Source organism: Squalius cephalus (genome assembly GCF_949319135.1).
Source record: "Squalius cephalus genome assembly, chromosome: 18".
In the NCBI taxonomy this organism is placed as follows: Eukaryota; Metazoa; Chordata; class Actinopteri; order Cypriniformes; family Leuciscidae; genus Squalius; species Squalius cephalus.
The window spans coordinates 5540877-5559546 of NC_137139.1; the positions used below are offsets into that span (position 1 = coordinate 5540877).

General features: G+C 37.8%; 1 protein-coding gene across 1 annotated transcript; it reads right to left on the reverse strand.

Annotated features, from left to right (window-relative positions):
- Positions 1 to 3744: 3744 nt before the first annotated feature.
- LOC307145399 (translocating chain-associated membrane protein 1) lies at positions 3745 to 18601 on the reverse strand. The gene is made up of 11 exons (XM_079848498.1): positions 18327 to 18601; positions 14505 to 14571; positions 12951 to 13075; positions 11383 to 11499; positions 11239 to 11297; positions 9998 to 10082; positions 9516 to 9586; positions 8979 to 9083; positions 8009 to 8152; positions 5754 to 5911; positions 3745 to 4573 (listed from the first exon to the last, which is right to left on the reverse strand). Exons 1-11 carry the CDS (start codon positions 18444 to 18446, stop codon positions 4500 to 4502), a joined length of 1125 nt encoding a protein of 374 aa, XP_079704624.1. The 5' UTR covers positions 18447 to 18601; the 3' UTR covers positions 3745 to 4499.
- Between the last annotated feature and the right edge of the window lie 69 nt (positions 18602 to 18670).

Consider the following 18670-nt stretch of genomic DNA (forward strand, 5'->3'; position numbering starts at 1 on the left):
TTATCTCGATGGTTCTACAGATTATCTTATCAGATTTTCCTGTGGTGTTATGTCTGGAAGAATAATTGTTTTGTTTTTTAAAGATAATTGCGACTTTTTATCTCATAACTGCGAGTTTACATCTCGAAATTCAGACTTTATTTCTCACAATTGCATGATATAAAGTCCAATTCTAAGGAAAATTACTTTTTTCCTCAGAATTGCATGTTTATAACACACAATTGTAAATTTATATCTCGCAATTCTGACTTTATAACACGCAATTTTAGATTTATATCTCGCAATTCTGACTTTATAACACGCAATTTTAGATTTATATCTCGCAATTCTGACTTTATAACACGCAATTTTAGATTTATATCTCGCAATTCTGACTTTATAACACGCAATTTTAGATTTATATCTCGCAATTCTGACTTTATAACACGCAATTTTAGATTTATATCTCGCAATTCTGACTTTATAACACGCAATTTTAGATTTATATCTCGCAATTCTGACTTTATAACGCAATTTTAGATTTATATCTCGCAATTCTGACTTTATAACACGCAATTTTAGATTTATATCTCGCAATTCTGACTTTATAACACGCAATTTTAGATTTATATCTCGCAATTCTGACTTTATAACACGCAATTGTAAATTTATATCTCGCAATTCTGACTTTATAACACGCAATTTTAGATTTATATCTCGCAATTCTGACTTTATAACACGCAATTTTAAGTTTATATCTCGCAATTCTGACTTTATAACACGCAATTTTAGGTTTATATCTCGCAATTCTGACTTTATAACACGCAATTTTAGATTTATATCTCGCAATTCTGACTTTATAACACGCAATTTTAAGTTTATATCTCGCAATTCTGACTTTATAACACGCAATTTTAAGTTTATATCTGCAATTCTGACTTTATAACACGCAATTTTAAGTTTATATCTGCAATTCTGACTTTATAACACGCAATTTTAAGTTTATATCTCGCAATTCTGACTTTATAACACGCAATTGTACGTTTATATCTCGCAATTCTGTCTTTATAACACGCAATTTTAAGTTTATATCTCGCAATTCTGACTTTATAACACGCAATTTTAAGTTTATATCTCGCAATTCTGACTTTATAACACGCAATTTTAAGTTTATATCTGCAATTCTGACTTTATAACACGCAATTTTAGGTTTATATCTGCAATTCTGACTTTATAACACGCAATTTTAAGTTTATATCTGCAATTCTGACTTTATAACACGCAATTGTACGTTTATATCTCGCAATTCTGACTTTATAACACGCAATTTTAAGTTTATATCTGCAATTCTGACTTTATAACACGCAATTTTAAGTTTATATCTCGCAATTCTGACTTTATAACACGCAATTGTAAGTTTATATCTTGCAATTCTGACTTTATAACATGCAATTGTAAGTTTATATCTCGCAATTGTGAGAAATAAAGTCAGAATTGAAAGATATAAACATGCAATTCTGAGAAAAAAGTCATAAATGTAAGATAAAAAGTCGCAATTACCTTTTTTATTCTGTGGCGGAAACGAGCTTCCATAGTTAAGTGACTGAACCTGCTCGGAGGAACGTCGCCCCGATCGCGAATCGAAAATATTCAACATGTTGTTTGTTAGCTGACAGAAGACTTATCACGTGAAACGAAGCGATGCCCAATCAGAAAGCGTGCTGACAGAAGACTCACCTCCAGCTCGCGCTGTGACATGCAAAGTCTACGTTCACACCGACTCCACGACTTCATCTGAACCCCCCCCCCCCCCCCCCTCCCAGGTCACATCACGGCACTACTCACACTAGAGGAACAAAACGGTTACATCTATGATTTCTTATCGTCATGTTTGTGGCCTCTCACCGATTGTGAAATCTGGTTGCATCACGCACATAATCTCTCAAATCTCATGCACACACACACACTACACGATTCGAAAATTGTAGCGCATCCCACACTACATGATATTATTAAGATCAGCATGCCAGAGTTAGCACCTCACGTGACTCGCAGGGAAGCGGATGCAAACGTACGTAGCAGATCGTCATTGACATCTCCACAGGTGACGTCACGTTTTCGAAGACACGTTATAGAGCAGTTTACTTCCACACGCCGCTCCTCCTCAGGAGTGTGTTTCCCAAAAGCAGCGTTAGCCAACTATGTTCGCAACTTCCGGCGTTATCAGCAGTTCAACGAGTCTGTGTTTCCCGAAACCAATGTTCCAACGAACATTCGCAAACCGCATCGCAGAGTTGTGTGTTTGGGACGACACTCTCGACCTGTGTTAGAAGCAGGGTTTCTAGTTTGCACGACATGTGGACTTAATAAATCCTTATCTTGAGCCAAATAAGCAATCTGACATTCAGTACAATCTGTGTCCTTTATTTAGAAAACATATAAATGTCATTTACGTCTTTTAGTTTGTCAAGAGATTTAAAGCGTCGTTTTTTAAGCATGTGCGAATGAGCTCCAGGTGAGAACGAGTCTATGATTGAATCTGGAAATAAAGCAAAATATCTGAGAAAAATGAGAAATAGTCCTCAGATGCCATGTCCGTAATTTATAGCAAAGCATCCAGCGTTAATTCGATCTCAAACAGATTCATTAAATTAAGTTATCACTTCAACACGTGCGTGACATCATTAACCAACGTGGTTGAACGACCAATATGCGACAGTACGGTTTGGGGAGACAGTCGTGATTAGCTAGTTGAGCACACCCCTGATCGGGAGGTTTCAGATTTGATCTGTAAACGCCTTACCCTGGTAATCCAGAGCTCTTGCGAGAGCACAAGTTGAATTTGCTCAGCGAGTTACTCTGGTGTCGAGTAATGATGCTCATTAAATATGCCTCTCGATCTGAGCTGCACCAATCACAGCGGGTTATCTGATATAGGCGGGCCAGAGGCGAGATGACAAAAGCGCTGTGACGTCGAAGTCATTAGTAAACATTGCAAGATGGCTGTGGATGAACACCAGTTGTTTGAAACGGCTTTGGCCGCTACAATGAACGAGTTAGACTTGGCTTTTTCTCTAAAACAGGAACAGAAGACGCCGCTCGAATCGTTCCCTTGCAAGAAGGGCGTTTTTGCTGTTTTGCCGACCGGATACGGTAAGAGTCTAATCTACCAGTTAGCTCCGCTGATAGCTAAGCGATAACTTGTTGTGATTGGTCGTAGTGTTATCCAATTGCGTGCAGTGAGATTTTCAAATGCATGCTTGGTGCCGCCCCTCGAGCTGGACGATTTTCATTAGTCGACGCCAGACCATTAATCTTTCACATTTAGGGCTGGATTTCCAGGCTATAAACGCCTCACATTACGGGCCTCACATTGGACCGACCATTTGCCAATATCATGGACAAGATTTTTTCTCAGTTTGTCGGAGAGGTAAATCGGGCACAGATCGGCCTAAAACTCCTGCAGTGAGAGCCAGGCTTTAGTGTGGCCCCAGATTAAACTGAAACTAGGAGGGATATCATTCGGCGTGAATTATGGATTATATCGATAACCATATATGGTAGCAATGATAAGCACCAAGAAACCGAATTTAGGCTCTTTAATAGTCCTGGGTTAGCATGGGAACCCTTCCTGTGGCAACATGCAAAAAAGAAAAAAGGCATTACAACCCTTAAAGAAATAAATCTTCCAAGCCTGCAGGGGGAGCCGTCACGGCTGAGGAGGGGGGGGCACCTTTCGTAATGCCTTTTTTTCTTTTTTGCATTTTCAACAACTGTTCACAAACACAACGAAAAACTGACCCCCCCCCCCACCCACCCAGACCGGTTTCCTTCAGCTCTAACTCAACTGATATCACTACTAACAAACAATCACAAAAAGATTCGCCTTAAACGACATTCACACACAGCAAAGCACTGAAACCGGAGCCGAAAATCAGTGGGTCCTGCTTTCAGTGTTTAAATGTAAAATTACACAGCGAAGGTCATTTAAAAAGCTACATGAAAACGACGTGTTGTGTGTCAGGTGACCAGTCCTTCGCCACCTCAGCCTCCTATACTGGAGTTTCTGACCGAGCTTCATCGCAGCTCGAGCACTGAGGGGATAAAGGTTAACAACTGGGACTCAAATGCTTCTATCCACACGGTGTGTTTCATGAGAAGCACAGAGATGATGTCGAATAGGGGTTAACTGTGTTAAGCTCAGGGTCAGATTCACTTCTCAGCAAGACAGACAGAGATATTTCCATTGTGCAGATTCTGGAGTTGAAAGTGAGGATGCCAACTGAGCAACTCTCTTCATGTCCATCACAAACCAATCAGAAAACCTCCCGCAAATGGATATAACGAATGCTTATAAATCTATAGATCTTTTTTTGAAAATGAAAAATGACACCTGAACCATGCCGTACAACTTAGTTCCTTAGTCTGTGGTTCGTTTCGCAGTTATCAATCTGTTTCTTTCCTAAAGTTCAGGGTGGAAACAGAGCATCACATTTCGGGCACCTGCGGTCTCTTCCCTCTTACGAGGCTTTAGATTTTCTTGCTCTTGGTGAAGTCTTGTCGTCTGGTTTCATGACTCCATTCACTGAACCGCCTGCCAACAAGAAATGACAGTGTTTAGGAGGGAAAACAGAGGACTTTCAATGCCACTGGATCTGCAGCATTTCCTGGTAGTGGCATTTTGTCAAAACAAAATGGTTGTACATGCTTTTTAAACTCTGAAATTGCTATAAAAACAAATTAAAGCCAAGATGTGTTGCAAATTTCAAGTTGATATCACAAAAATGTAGGTTCCAGTGAGATTTTGTTATGGGGCTTTACCAAAAACAGCCACACACATTCCACTGAATATTTCAGACGTGTTATCCTGTGTCACAAATTAATACACTTCTGTCACAAATCAGAGGCCAAATATGGAACTTAAGTATTTCCAATGATACGTTGATTAGAAAGAGATTTGATTATTAAATAGTGCAGTAAATGTGACAGCATTGTGACAGGGAGGTTTTAAATGGCCGTTTCCATTGTAAATCATTGTCCAAGTTTTCACAGTATGAATTGTGAGTATTTACGCCAATAATAATAATAAAAAAAATGTTTTTTATAGAAAACTATCATTAGTGCAGTCTTCATTTCATGTCACTGCTGCAGTTGCAGTGACATGCTCTCATATGTCCGTTTCATTTTCAGAAAAGAAATACACTTTTATTTTCATTATTTCCAGCCACTGAGCGGCATACTCCAAATCAAATTGTAATTTGATGACAATCATGTTAATCTTCCAGCTTGCGAGAAAACTAACTGACAACTAACTTAACATTTGCAAGAATAAAAATGTCATTTCCAAAATGGTCTCTATTTACTTAAATTAGTCAATATAAAGTGAACTGTCTTAGTGAACTCATTTACACGGCAACAGTGAACTAAAAACGGAAGCGTTTTTCCTCATCAATTTTTTAAAGTTTGTGTACAGACGTCAATGTTGTCACAACGATCCCCGTTCACACCGATCCGTAAAAAAGACTACAAACGCTGTGTTCTGCTGCCCGGCCACTAGTTGGCGATGACACTTTGTAAAGCACCACCATAGACTGAACATGTTGTCACAAATTTGCAGTTTTGTAGTTTACACAAAGATGATAACGGTATTTTTTGCAAAATTTTGCATGTTCATGTCCCCAAAACGCCAATGTCATGCAAATGATTTAAACGGTAAGATTATTGTAATTTATCATTATAATTTACATGCAAAATGGCTTTCTGGAAAGACTCACCCCTGGAGTCCTTCTTGCTGGGTCTGCTTTTCGGGCTGACAGCTTTCTTCTTACTGGCCTGGATTTGAGATTGTTCTCTCCACTTCTTTAGCTGGAAGTTTATGAATTTCCACATCATCCAGGCCTGGGTCAGGCAGATGGCCGACAGACAGGTCATCCTGAAAGAGGACAGTCCAACACTCACAAATACTCCAATTCAGCATTTAACACCAGAACAACTGCAGTTTGAGCTCTACCCTCACTGTTAGATCACTGAAGGTGTCGTGGAGGATCGTCAAATCACATCAGCGAACCCTTGAATGCCTCAGGGTTCGGTGTTTGGCCCTCTCCTGTTCTCACTATACACAACTACACTGAGACCAATCATTCAGCCCTGATGGCTTTTTCAACCTGCTATAGTAATGACTTCCAGCTCTATCTGTTGTTTAAGCCTGATCACCATCTCGCATTGGCACAGCCGTATCCTTCGGATGAACTGCTTATTCGATTTCAGTTCAACTTTATTTCCAGACTCAAGGTCCATTAGAGAGAAAACATACAACAACCTACACAATAAATAGACAATTATGCCAATACTTTCTCATAAATGGCTGGTATCGCACCACACTTTGACTAGGGTTTGACAACAGCATAATAATAGCATTATTTCCATTATCCAGTCGACATAAACGTATACATCAAATTCCTCATTAAAGCCATAAAGGTTTTTACTCTTAACATACAAACTAGATTATTGCACTGCTCCACCTCGTTTTACATTTTTATTTTTTTTGTTACTTTTTAAGTTGATTCTTAGCAAAAAACACTTTGTTCTATCAAACGTATATGTGCTCATTCATGTATAATTACTTCCACCAACTAATAAAGTATTCTCGTAAGCATAAAATCTGCCATTTATAATACATACGAGTGAGTCGCTCGAATGGCGGCAGCCATGTTGCGCCTCCATCTTGAAAATACATTCGCCAAAGAGGGACATACCTGTAAATTCAAGCTTCGCCTTTTGCGTTTTACACTCAGTGACACCGTGACGAATGCGAGGGGGAGATTACTCGCGACTGCCGGAAGATTTGAAAGATTGGTTGCTGAAGATGGAGGATCACGGCAATTTTCGAGGACATGTAGCAGAGTCGCCAAGGAAGCGAAAGAGAGAATTAAAACATCAACGCGACAGACAAATCAGCAAGACCATAGTCAATATTGGAGTAACTTTTCCCAGATGGAAAGAGCTCATGAGGAGCAAAGATTTTAAAACGGACGCCGAAGTTGCCTGCTTTCTTCTCGGCAGCCTATTTGTGTAAATTCAAAGTTTTATAGTTGCTTGGCTAACTATAGCATGGTTGTGCATAACGCCAGAACGACGTCTAGGATACTTTTCCTCGCGTCAATGATGAAAAAGGATAGTTTACCTTGTAACATAAATCTGTGCTGCGACGGATGAATAGTTTTATTGGCGCCATTTGTATATCAAAGGGCACTGTAAATTTTAGTTATTTTTCATTGCTTTTACTTTGTACACAATGGACGAAGTTGAACTGGAAGCCATGTTAATCTTGGAATAATACGGCCACCGTAGGAGTGAAAACGCCCTCGGAATTGAAAGGAACAGAAACTAATATTCACTGGGTAGTCATATACAATTTCACCGCTAGATGGGGGAAAATATCACACAGTGTAGCTTTAAATATAATCCTCACACAATCATTGTAGGCAACCTGAAGCTTGCATAGGCTCACTTTCTTAAACTTAACCCACAAGGGAGCAGTATAAAAAGTAGTACAGTATGCTCTAGGTTTATCTTAACCTGATCCGGACACATTTAACATTTTCTCACTATCATATTAGCTTGGGCATAAAACATTCAGCACTGCCTATACATATCGTCATCATCACACATTTCATCATTAATGATATGCCCCTAATATTTCGTTTTAGTACTTGCCCTGACTGATAAAAATCTGGAAAATGGTCCTTATCCCCTTTTGTTCTACATATCATGGCAACACTCTTCTTCATTCTTACATCATATTTAATCCCATAATCAGAGCATACATTTAGCAGCTGTTGAAAGCCTTGCGGAAAAAAATTACCATATCGTCAACATACATAAGATTAATTGATTAAGATATTACCCAGCATGCATCCAGTCTTACAGTCACTTCATTGTTCTGTTAGAATATTAGATCTGTCAACTAAATTAAATTAAACTAAAAGTGAATTACACAGAGCAAGCAAACATGTGGGAAATGACCTACCTGACAGTGAGCACATTGAAGTTTCCATCCGCTAAGGAAAATCCCTGATTATCTGTGCGGGACAGGCCGAATCCGAACGTCAGAACTGAAACAGTGAGTGTCAGGAGGCGGGTGACGACAAACAGCAGAGCCCACAGTGTGAACCTAAGAGAGAAACACAGCACAGGACATGTTAAGGTTTTAATGTTGTTTGTGTGTCTATGGGGTGTTTTTAAAATGCTTTAAGACAAACCATGTGTAAATTCATAAGTCGACAGCATTGCTGAGTATTTAAGACGGTTCTCAAAACCTCTTAAATCAGGGTTCACCAATCTCGGTCCTGGAGGGCCGCTGTCCTGCAGAGTTTAGCTCCAACCAGCTCCAACACACCTGTTTGAAAGTGTCTAGTATGCCTAGTGAGACCTTGATTAGCTGGTTCAGGTGTGTTTAATTGGGGTTGGAGCTAAACTCTGCAGGACAGCGGCCCTCCAGGACCGAGATTGGTGAACCCTGTCTTAAATGCCTCTAAAAAATTTAAGACATCTCAAAAACACGCTTTGAAATCGCTGGTGTTTCTGACGTCACAAACAACCTTGTAACCAATCAGATCGACATGTGATCGTCAACGAGTGGATCTCTGAGCTGAAGGAGTGAGTGGAGGCGGGGCTCATTTGCATATTCATAGAACCGTGTATACTGAATGAGGCAAGGGTGTCGAGTTACATTCAAGATATTTTAAGGCATGAAGAATTTTTTCCAAGGAAAAAACATTTAAATATGTCATTTAGGTGAACAAAGATGAGTTCTAAGGGATATAATTGTTGACTACAGGAGGACTTTAACAGTTCAAAGAAGGTCTCTGCAGAGGATGCGTGTGTGGGGAAAGGAAGTAGGTGTTATATAACATTATAAAAAACATGATTATAAGATTATAAGACAAGAAACATGTGGATATAAGGGCTTGAGGGCTCAAGATAGCAAGTGAACGAACCCTTTCTGCTTGTTTTCATCACTGAAGTAGAAGAGGCGTGAGGCGTGAAACAGCAGCTCTACCAGGTAATGTGGCACCAGAAGAACCAGACCTAAACGGTGGAGACTGAGAGACCACACACACACACACACACACACGCACGAGTAAGATGCACTGTTCAACCAGTCAAAAATACATGTCTATAAACTACGAATTAACCCCTATTGCTGCACTCATCTACCATGTGCTGTGCAAACAGAAAACACAATGATCAATCAGAAAACATGTGAATTCATATTGGTTTCTTAGTGTAAGAGTCTGAGTTGGTCTTTTTCTGGGTCCCGTTTTGATGTACAGACTCATTTCCGACCTTCTAAAGGTAATAATTCTCACCATTACAGACAATTTAGAAGAACTGCTCTAAATAACTTCATAACTTCATGCAATAAAGTCAGCACGTTCTCTTTAAAGGAGGACAGATCTACAGGTTTGGGTCTCGGCATCTATCTCTATCCTCATCACAACAGCAGATTCACCTTGAAATAAGAAAACACTCACTTGAGGACATAGGCACCAGTGATGTGAAATATATAAAGGCAAATATAGTAGAGCTGACGTGGAATATCTTCCTGAAAACAAAAATAAACTCAATTTCAATTTAATTGCATATTACAAGAACCATATTGGATAACACTTTACAATAAGGTTTATTAGTTAACATTATTCAACTACCTTTGTCAACATGAACTAAGAATGAATAACACTTCTACAGCATTTATTAACCAATGGATTATTAAAATCAAAGGTTGCATTTGTTAACATTAGTTAATGCACCGTGAACTAACATGAACAAACAATGAACAGCTGTATTTGTATTAACTAACATTAACAAAGATTTATCAATAAAGTAACAAATGTATTGCTCACGGTTAGTTAATATTACTAATGTTAACTAATGAACCTTATTGTAAAGTGTTACCCCATATTGTATAGAAAACTGCTCTCAGCTTCAACTACATACGGCCTGAACGAAGCCTTACCTTTCGTACTTTCTGGAAATACAGTTCAGGAAGAGCGTGGAACCAGTAGGCGATCTGACAGATGTAGAAAAACTTCACTTGGAAACTAAAAGACAGAGAGAGGATTGAGCACGTCAGCCTCGACGGGGCACATCATGTGTCAAACACACACACAAACAGGTTACAATCTGATTTCAACATTGAACATTTCAAATGTTCATATCTTCTACTAAAGCTGACGAGAAATGTATTTCTGAATAGTGTATAGGAATTAACTGTATAGGTTCATTTCCGTCTCTCGCACTTTGTAACACATCTTTCCCTCGCGGGTCATAATGACCCGAAGCCCTAAAATTATACTTCTTTTTTTTTGTCCAGAAAGCTTATTTAATTTAATTTTGATAATATTTTTTTCTGCTTTCAATGGAATTTTTGTGGGGGGATTTTTTGTTATTTTTAGTTTTATTTACCTTTAAATTACTAGATTTGATCAATAAATAAATTGTAATTTAATTCAAAATAACTCACAATTTCATGCATAACCCTTTTAGTTCAGCTCAAAATATCTAACATTGGGTGTCTTTGCAGACCTCTTGTGGAAAAAAACATATATAACATGATATTTCATGACTCTTGCCACTAGATGGCCTTATAGTTTGCATATATAGTCCTTCAGTATGCATTCAGATACACATGTAGATATTATAAAATAATTATTTGGTAAAGTTTTAGCATTTTTAGTTTGAATTTTGAGCATTTTTAGGTTTTTCTATGTGTACTGAAGCAATCCTCGATTTACATTCATTCCTAAGGGGGTCAAATTGACCCGTGAGAGAAGGATGTGTTACTTTTTAAAATTTCAACCACAAAACTCCTCGAATTAATCCATTCAATTGTTTTTTTTTTGTGTGTATTCATGGTTCAAGTGCGACAAAAGTGCAATAAAAGTAATGAACACTCAATGTTTTAATTTTTGTTTCGGGTCAAAATGAAGAAAAGGATGTTCACTGTAACAATTTGACATGGTGTTCTCGAAGACTTGGACTAAACAGATATAAACCACTAACATTGCTAAAGAAATGATCACTATTGTGCATACTTAGGGTTAGTGATTTGAATGAGCATTTTACCAAAAGCATTACATTCAGGCACACAACATGATGATGCCTCAAATCATGTGGCTGATTGATACTTTTATCAGCAATTGGACACATTTTTTTAATGGCTGTTAGAATGAAATCGTCACATGATTCAACACTCACGCCATGTGGATATGAGGATAACCTTCCCAAAGAAAGGTTGGATTTGTCACAAATTCCTCCTGTGGACAGAAAACCACAGTGAGTTAGTGTGTGTGTGTGTGTGTGTGTGCAGGATAAATGAGTCGTGGTGTTCGGATGTCTCACGTTGGTGAGGATGCTGACGCCCCAGACGAAGGAGAACAGGTAGAAGGAGGCCAGCTGTCCCGACTCGTTGAACTTGCTGTGTTTCGTTTTGGACAAGTGTAGCCGGCGATTGATTTTCTATGGGAAAGGAATCAGGTTACGGCCATTCGAGTTTGTTCCAAGATTCTTTGAATGAAATAAGTCAGACAAAGGCGTAAGGCCTGAAATGGCAAGAAGTCACGGGCAAAAACACAATATTTTTATATAAGTGTGCACAACATTCTTTACCTCCACGTCGCGCATCAAAGGATTAGTTCACTTTAGAATTAAAATGTCCTGATCATTTCCTCACACCCACGACATCCAAGATGTTCATGTCTCTCTTTCTTCAGTCGAAAAGAAAGGTCAGCGGAAGAGCAGACCTAGTGTTCACAAAGCCAACGTGCAGAGACTCACGTCAAATGCTCTTTACAAAAAAATAAAAAGGTTAAACTACGATGTCGGATGAGTTTTTCGCCCTACATTTTCCGCCTACGTTCGGTTACCGTCGACCTTTCCATCGTGATTACGTAATGCGTGAAGTCGTGGACGTGCAAGACCAGCATTTGTGGTTAAAAAGTATATAGATGTTTATTTTTGTTATAAAATGTCCGCTGGTTTGTCTAGATAAGACTCTTATTCCTCGGCTGGGATCGGGTCGAGACTTTGAAGCTGCACTGAAACTCACATCTGGACCTTCAACCCGTTGAACCCCATTGAAGTCACTATATGGAGAACAATCCTGGAGTGTTTTCCTCAAAAACCTTCATTTCTTTTCCACTGAAGAAAGACAGACATGAACATCTTGGATGACGTGGGGGTGAGCAAATTATCTGGAGTGAACTAATCCTTTAAAATTGTGTAACACACACCTAGACATGGATTATCCCTTACTTTCATGCTTATACATAAACTACCCCTTAAAAGAAATAAAACATTGTTTTGTTTTAGCAAGGACACATTAAATTGATAATTATAAATGTTACAAAAGATTCTCTTCCATATAAATGTATGTCTTTCTATTCATCAAACATTCCTGAAATAATTTAGTTTCCACACACACAAACACACAAATAAAGCAGCACAACGGTTTTCAACATTAATATTAATAAATGTGTCTTGAGCAAATCAGCTTTTTTGAATGATTTTTTTTTTTTTTTTTACAAATTTGAATAAGTCACAATATTACTGTTTTGCATTAGAATGGTTGAGTAAATCTCTCTCCACACAGACACACTCACACACACACACACTCACTCTCACACACAGAATATTTAACATTTTTAAAAGTTAATGCTTTTTTATTTCGATTAGAAATTGCATTATTAGTGTAATGAGTGAACATTTGGGATGAAAACAGGAACATGAGCTTTTGGTGTGTCCCCTCTACTGTAATGGACCAGACCAGCCCTGATCTCCTGCATGCTTTCAGAAGAAACTGTGAGCTTTAATACAGAAGAGTTCACATGCTCAGCATCACAAATGAACATCTGACCAGTGATCACACTGTTAAACATCTCCTCTCTTCACGGGCCGAGTGCATTACTCACGTCGAGGACGTACTCCTGAATCAGGGCGTGGAGGATGATGGCGATGAGCAGGTAGAAGAACACCGTGGCGATGTCCTTGGGCCCGTACTTGTAGAGGTTCACAGGTTCAGGCTTGTCCTCTGCATCTGAACCAAGCAAGACGACACCGTGAGCCTCCGCACATTCATACGCACTCACTAGGGTGCAGCTCATCTACACACACTTCTCACTAACTAGCAAGAGCAGTGACGTCCTCATCACACACAATGACATTTCTCGACAGATAAAGCCATCTGGGTGAGTGCTGAAAGTTCATGAGCGGCAGGAAAACACACTCAGTTGACTAGAATAACTATGTAGTGTGAATTTACACTTTCACTAAGGGTGCGTTTACACGACAACGATGTACTAAACACTTTTTTGTGTAAAGATGTCTAAACGATACCCATTCACACGGATCTAAAGCTAATTTAAAATGAGAAATAAATCATTTTCAAAAAGCATTTTCTGTTCCAAGAGATTCATCCAGTAACGAAACAATTGAAGTATTTATGAATCATTCATTTAAACCGATGTTTTTAAAATAATTCATTGAAATTAATTAAGCATTGCAGCTCTTAATATTTTGTCAGAACCTCTAGTAAGTTGATTTTGTTTAGTTGTCTATTCAGAATCGTGGAAGATTCGTGTGGAAGCTTGTTTCCACCACAGAATAAAACATAGTTGCGACTTTTTCTCTCACAATTGCAACTTTTTATCTCACAATTCTGACTTTATAACTCGAAATTACAAATTTATATCTCACAATTCTGACATCTCTTCTCCCAATCGCAATTGCGAGTTATAAAGTACAATTCTAAGGGGAAAAAAATACTTTTTTTTCCTCAGAATTGCAAGTTTATATCTCACAACTTTACTTTTATAACACAAAATTGCGACTTTATATCACGCAATTCTGGGATGTAAATCGCAATTGTGAGAAAAAAGCCAGAATTGTGAGCTAAAAAGTCGTAATAACTTTTGTTATTTTTCATTCTGTGGCGGGGACAAGCTTCCATAGACCCCGTGATCTCGGTTTGAAACAAAGAAATCATTTTCAACTCATCCAGAAATGCACACTGAAGCACAGACTGACAGAGAAGAGGGAAGAATGGGCATCAAAACACTGTCATAAAATTAATTAATGTATATTTGTTTTAAATAATAAACAATATCTTTAAACGAAAAATACATTTATTTTTAGGTTTACAAGCATATGTAAAAAAAAAATAATTCAGGTCTTTTCAGGTCCAAATGGTAAAAGCACGTTTTTTTTTTTCTTCCTTTTTTTATTATAATCAATATTTTACAATATCACCCTCGACCCGTGTCCGAGTTTCGTACCTGAACCCGCTCCGGTAATCTCAGGAACTAGAATCTAAATGATGGACTAAATGGGTGGAAATTGTTCACCCACAGCCATTTTATGGGAAAGCAACTGGGTCTTTCATTTCAGTCTGTCAGTTGCGGTCACATGTCTTTCAGCTTGGACCCTGATGACTGTAGCTTAGCATTACTGAAAGATCTAGGCCGTACCTGTATCCGGGCTTTGTGTGACATTATACTGGACTGTGATGAACATGATGGCAAACTTTGCTGTCACCTGCAATAAAATAAAAATCATATGAATACACGTATAGCAGAAGCCACAACATTAACAACACCACATCAAATATTTCCTGCCATTCTAGTACAAACTGCAGCAATATTAGTACAGAAACAGAGATCAGATTTAAAATAAAGTTTTTATAGTTTAGAATATAGTTTTTCAAGGAAGTTTAAGTTGAGAGGAAGTTGAGAACATTGAACAGGTCAAATATCTCTGTAATGAGGAAGCAAAGTCAGTCATCTTCTCATTATTTGACATACTTGATTTTAGACCGATTAGCATGTTTAGTGCATTTAGCTGAAATATTAAAATAACTTTCACTTGCATTCAGTGGCATGTGGACACATACTCCTAATAAAGCAATTATGTTAAGATTTTATGTCTGAAATATTCAGCCCACTAATTAATTGCCCATGTAACTTAATAAAATGAATGCATATTTACATAACATTATATGATGGTCATGTTATTATTTGAGTGCAATATTAGTCAAAAAAGATCCTAAAGTGTGACACTCGTGTTATTATATGATTACAAATTTCAATAGCATGATTTTATAAAGGTTTGATAATAAATAAATACGTCGAACATGATGACAATGTGGAGTTTAATAGTATAATACACAATACACAAACAGGCTCTTCTTAATATTTACTCAACAACAACCTCAAGAATAATCCTGCTGTTGTTATTTGAGTTTTATAGTAAATAACCTCAAGCATGACGTTCATGTCAGATTTATTACTGATCAAAACAGGTTATGATATGTGAATAATAAATAATAAGCTCAAACGTGACGATCATGATATGATACGAGTTTAATAGGAAATGATAACTTCAAACATGATGGCCAATCATTGTATGATACATATTTAACACTGATTACAGATGTTATGGTGTGTGATACAGATTTAACACTGATTACAGATGTTATGGTGTGCATGATACAGATGTAACACTGATTACAGATGTTACGATGTGCATGATACAGATGTAACACTGATTACAGATGTTACGGTGTGTATGATACAGATGTAACACTGATTACAGATGTTACGGTGTGCATGATACAGATGTAACACTGATTACAGATGTTACGATGTGCATGATACAGATGTAACACTGATTACAGATGTTACAGTGTGCATGATACAGATGTAACACTGATTACAGATGTTACGGTGTGCATGATACAGATGTAACACTGATTACAGATGTTATGGTGTGTATGATACAGATGTAACACTGATTACAGATGTTACAGTGTGCATGATACAGATGTAACACTGATTACAGATGTTACGGTGTGCATGATACAGATGTAACACTGATTATGGTGTGTATGATACAGATGTAACACTGATTACAGATGTTATGGTGTGTATGATGCAGATGTAACACTGATTACAGATGTTACGATGTGTATGATACAGATGTAACACTGATTACAGATGTTATGGTGTGTATGATGCAGATTTAACACTGATTACAGATGTTACGATGTGCATGATACAGATGTAACACTGATTACAGATGTTATGGTGTGCATGATACAGATGTAACACTGATTATGGTGTGTATGATACAGATGTAACACTGATTACAGATGTTATGGTGTGCATGATACAGATGTAACACTGATTACAGATGTTACGATGTGCATGATACAGATGTAACACTGATTATGGTGTGTATGATACAGATTTAACACTGATTACAGATGTTATGGTGTGCATGATACAGATGTAACACTGATTATGGTGTGTATGATACAGATGTAACACTGATTATGGTGTGTATGATACAGATGTAACACTGATTACAGATGTTATGGTGTGCATGATACAGATGTAACACTGATTACAGATGTTATGGTGTGCATGATACAGATGTAACACTGATTACAGATGTTATGGTGTGTATGATACAGATGTAACACTGATTACAGATGTTATGGTGTGCATGATACAGATGTAACACTGATTACAGATGTTATGGTGTGTATGATACAGATGTAACACTGATTACAGATGTTATGGTGTGCATGATACAGATGTAACACTGATTACAGATGTTATGGTGTGCATGATACAGATGTAACACTGATTATGGTGTGTATGATACAGATGTAACACTGATTATTATGGTGTGTATGATACAGATGTAACACTGATTACAGATGTTATGGTGTGTATGATACAGATGTAACACTGATTATGGTGTGGATGATACAGATGTAACACTGATTACAGATGTTATGGTGTGTGATACAGATTTAACACTGATTATGGTGTGTATGATACAGATGTAACACTCATTACAGATGTTATGGTGTGTATGATACAGATGTAACACTGATTACAGATGTTACGGTGTGTAAGATACAGATTTAACACTGATTATGGTGTGTATGATACAGGTGTAACACTGATTACAGATGTTATGGTGTGTATGATGCAGATGTAACTGATTACAGATGTTATGGTGTGCATGATACAGATGTAACACTGATTACAGATGTTATGGTGTGTATGATGCAGATGTAACACTGATTACAGATGTTATGGTGTGTATGATGCAGATGTAACACTGATTACAGATGTTATGGTGTGCATGATGCAGATGTAACACTGATTACAGATGTTATGGTGTGTATGATGCAGATGTAACACTGATTACAGATGTTACGGTGTGTATGATATTGATGTAACACTGATTATAGATGTTATGGTGTGTATGAGACAGATGTAACACTGATTACAGATGTTATGTGTATAATACAGATGTAACACTGATTACAGATGTTACGGTGTGCATGATACAGATGTAACACTGATTATGGTGTGTATGATACAGATGTAACACTGATTACAGATGTTATGGTGTGTATGATACAGATGTAACACTGATTACAGATGTTACGGTGTGTATGATACAGATGTAACACTGATTATGGTGTGTATGATACAGATGTAACACTGATTACAGATGTTATGGTGTGTATGATACAGATGTAACACTGATTACAGATGTTACGGTGTGTATGATACAGATGTAACACTGATTATGGTGTGTATGATACAGATGTAACACTGATTACAGATGTTACGGTGTGTATGATACAGATTTAACACTGATTATGGTGTGCATGATACAGATGTAACACTGATTATGGTGTGTATGATACAGATGTAACACTGATTACAGATGTTATGGTGTGTATGATACAGATGTAACACTGATTATGGTGTGTATGATACAGATGTAACACTGATTACAGATGCTACGGTGTGCATGATACAGATGTAACACTGATTATGGTGTGTATGATACAGATATAACACTGATTACAGATGTTACAGTGTGTATGATACAGATGTAACACTGATTACAGATGTTACAGTGTGTATGATGCAGATTTAACACTGATTATGGTGTGTATGATACAGATGTAACACTGATTACAGATGTTATGGTGTGTATGATGCAGATGTAACACTGATTACAGATGTTATGGTGTGTATGATACAGATGTAACACTGATTACAGATGTTATGGTGTGTATGATGCAGATTTAACACTGATTACAGATGTTATGGTGTGTATGATGCAGATTTAACACTGATTACAGATGTTATTGTGTGTGTGATACAGATGTAACACTGATTACAGATGTTATGGTGTGTATGATGCAGATGTAACACTGATTACAGATGTTATGGTGTGTGTGTTTCGGAGTAAACTCAGACCTCGAACATGAGTCCCAGCAGGACGACCATGGCCACACACGACACCATGTCCGCGTGATTCTGGATGACAAACTCGTGGCTCAGCACGGGCGGACTCTTGTTCTTCTTGCGGAAGCCCATCGCTCTTCTGTCGCAGGAATACACACTCCTGATCACTGCAGACACTCGCAGAACAAGCAGATCAAGGCTAAATCCACACTATTCAGTCATAAAAGCCCCACTACTCTCACTCACACCCGCTCGCGATGGACGCCGGAAGCTGTGGAGTGTCCGACGAAGAGTGTCACTGTAAAAGTCTACAACAAACATGTCTTCTTTTCTTGAGAAATAGCAGTTGAATACAA

Coding starts and splice junctions, on each gene's coding strand:
- LOC307145399 (XM_079848498.1), bottom strand. CDS start 18,446: ATGGGCTTCCGCAAGAAGAACAAGAGTCCGCCCGTGCTGAGCCACGAG. Junction 11,500..12,950: donor TTCAGGAGTACGTCCTCGAC/GTGAGTAATGCA, acceptor CCTTTCCCATAG/AAAATCAATCGCCGGCTACA. Junction 9,084..9,515: donor ACTGGTGCCTATGTCCTCAA/GTGAGTGTTTTC, acceptor GTGGTCTCTCAG/TCTCCACCGTTTAGGTCTGG.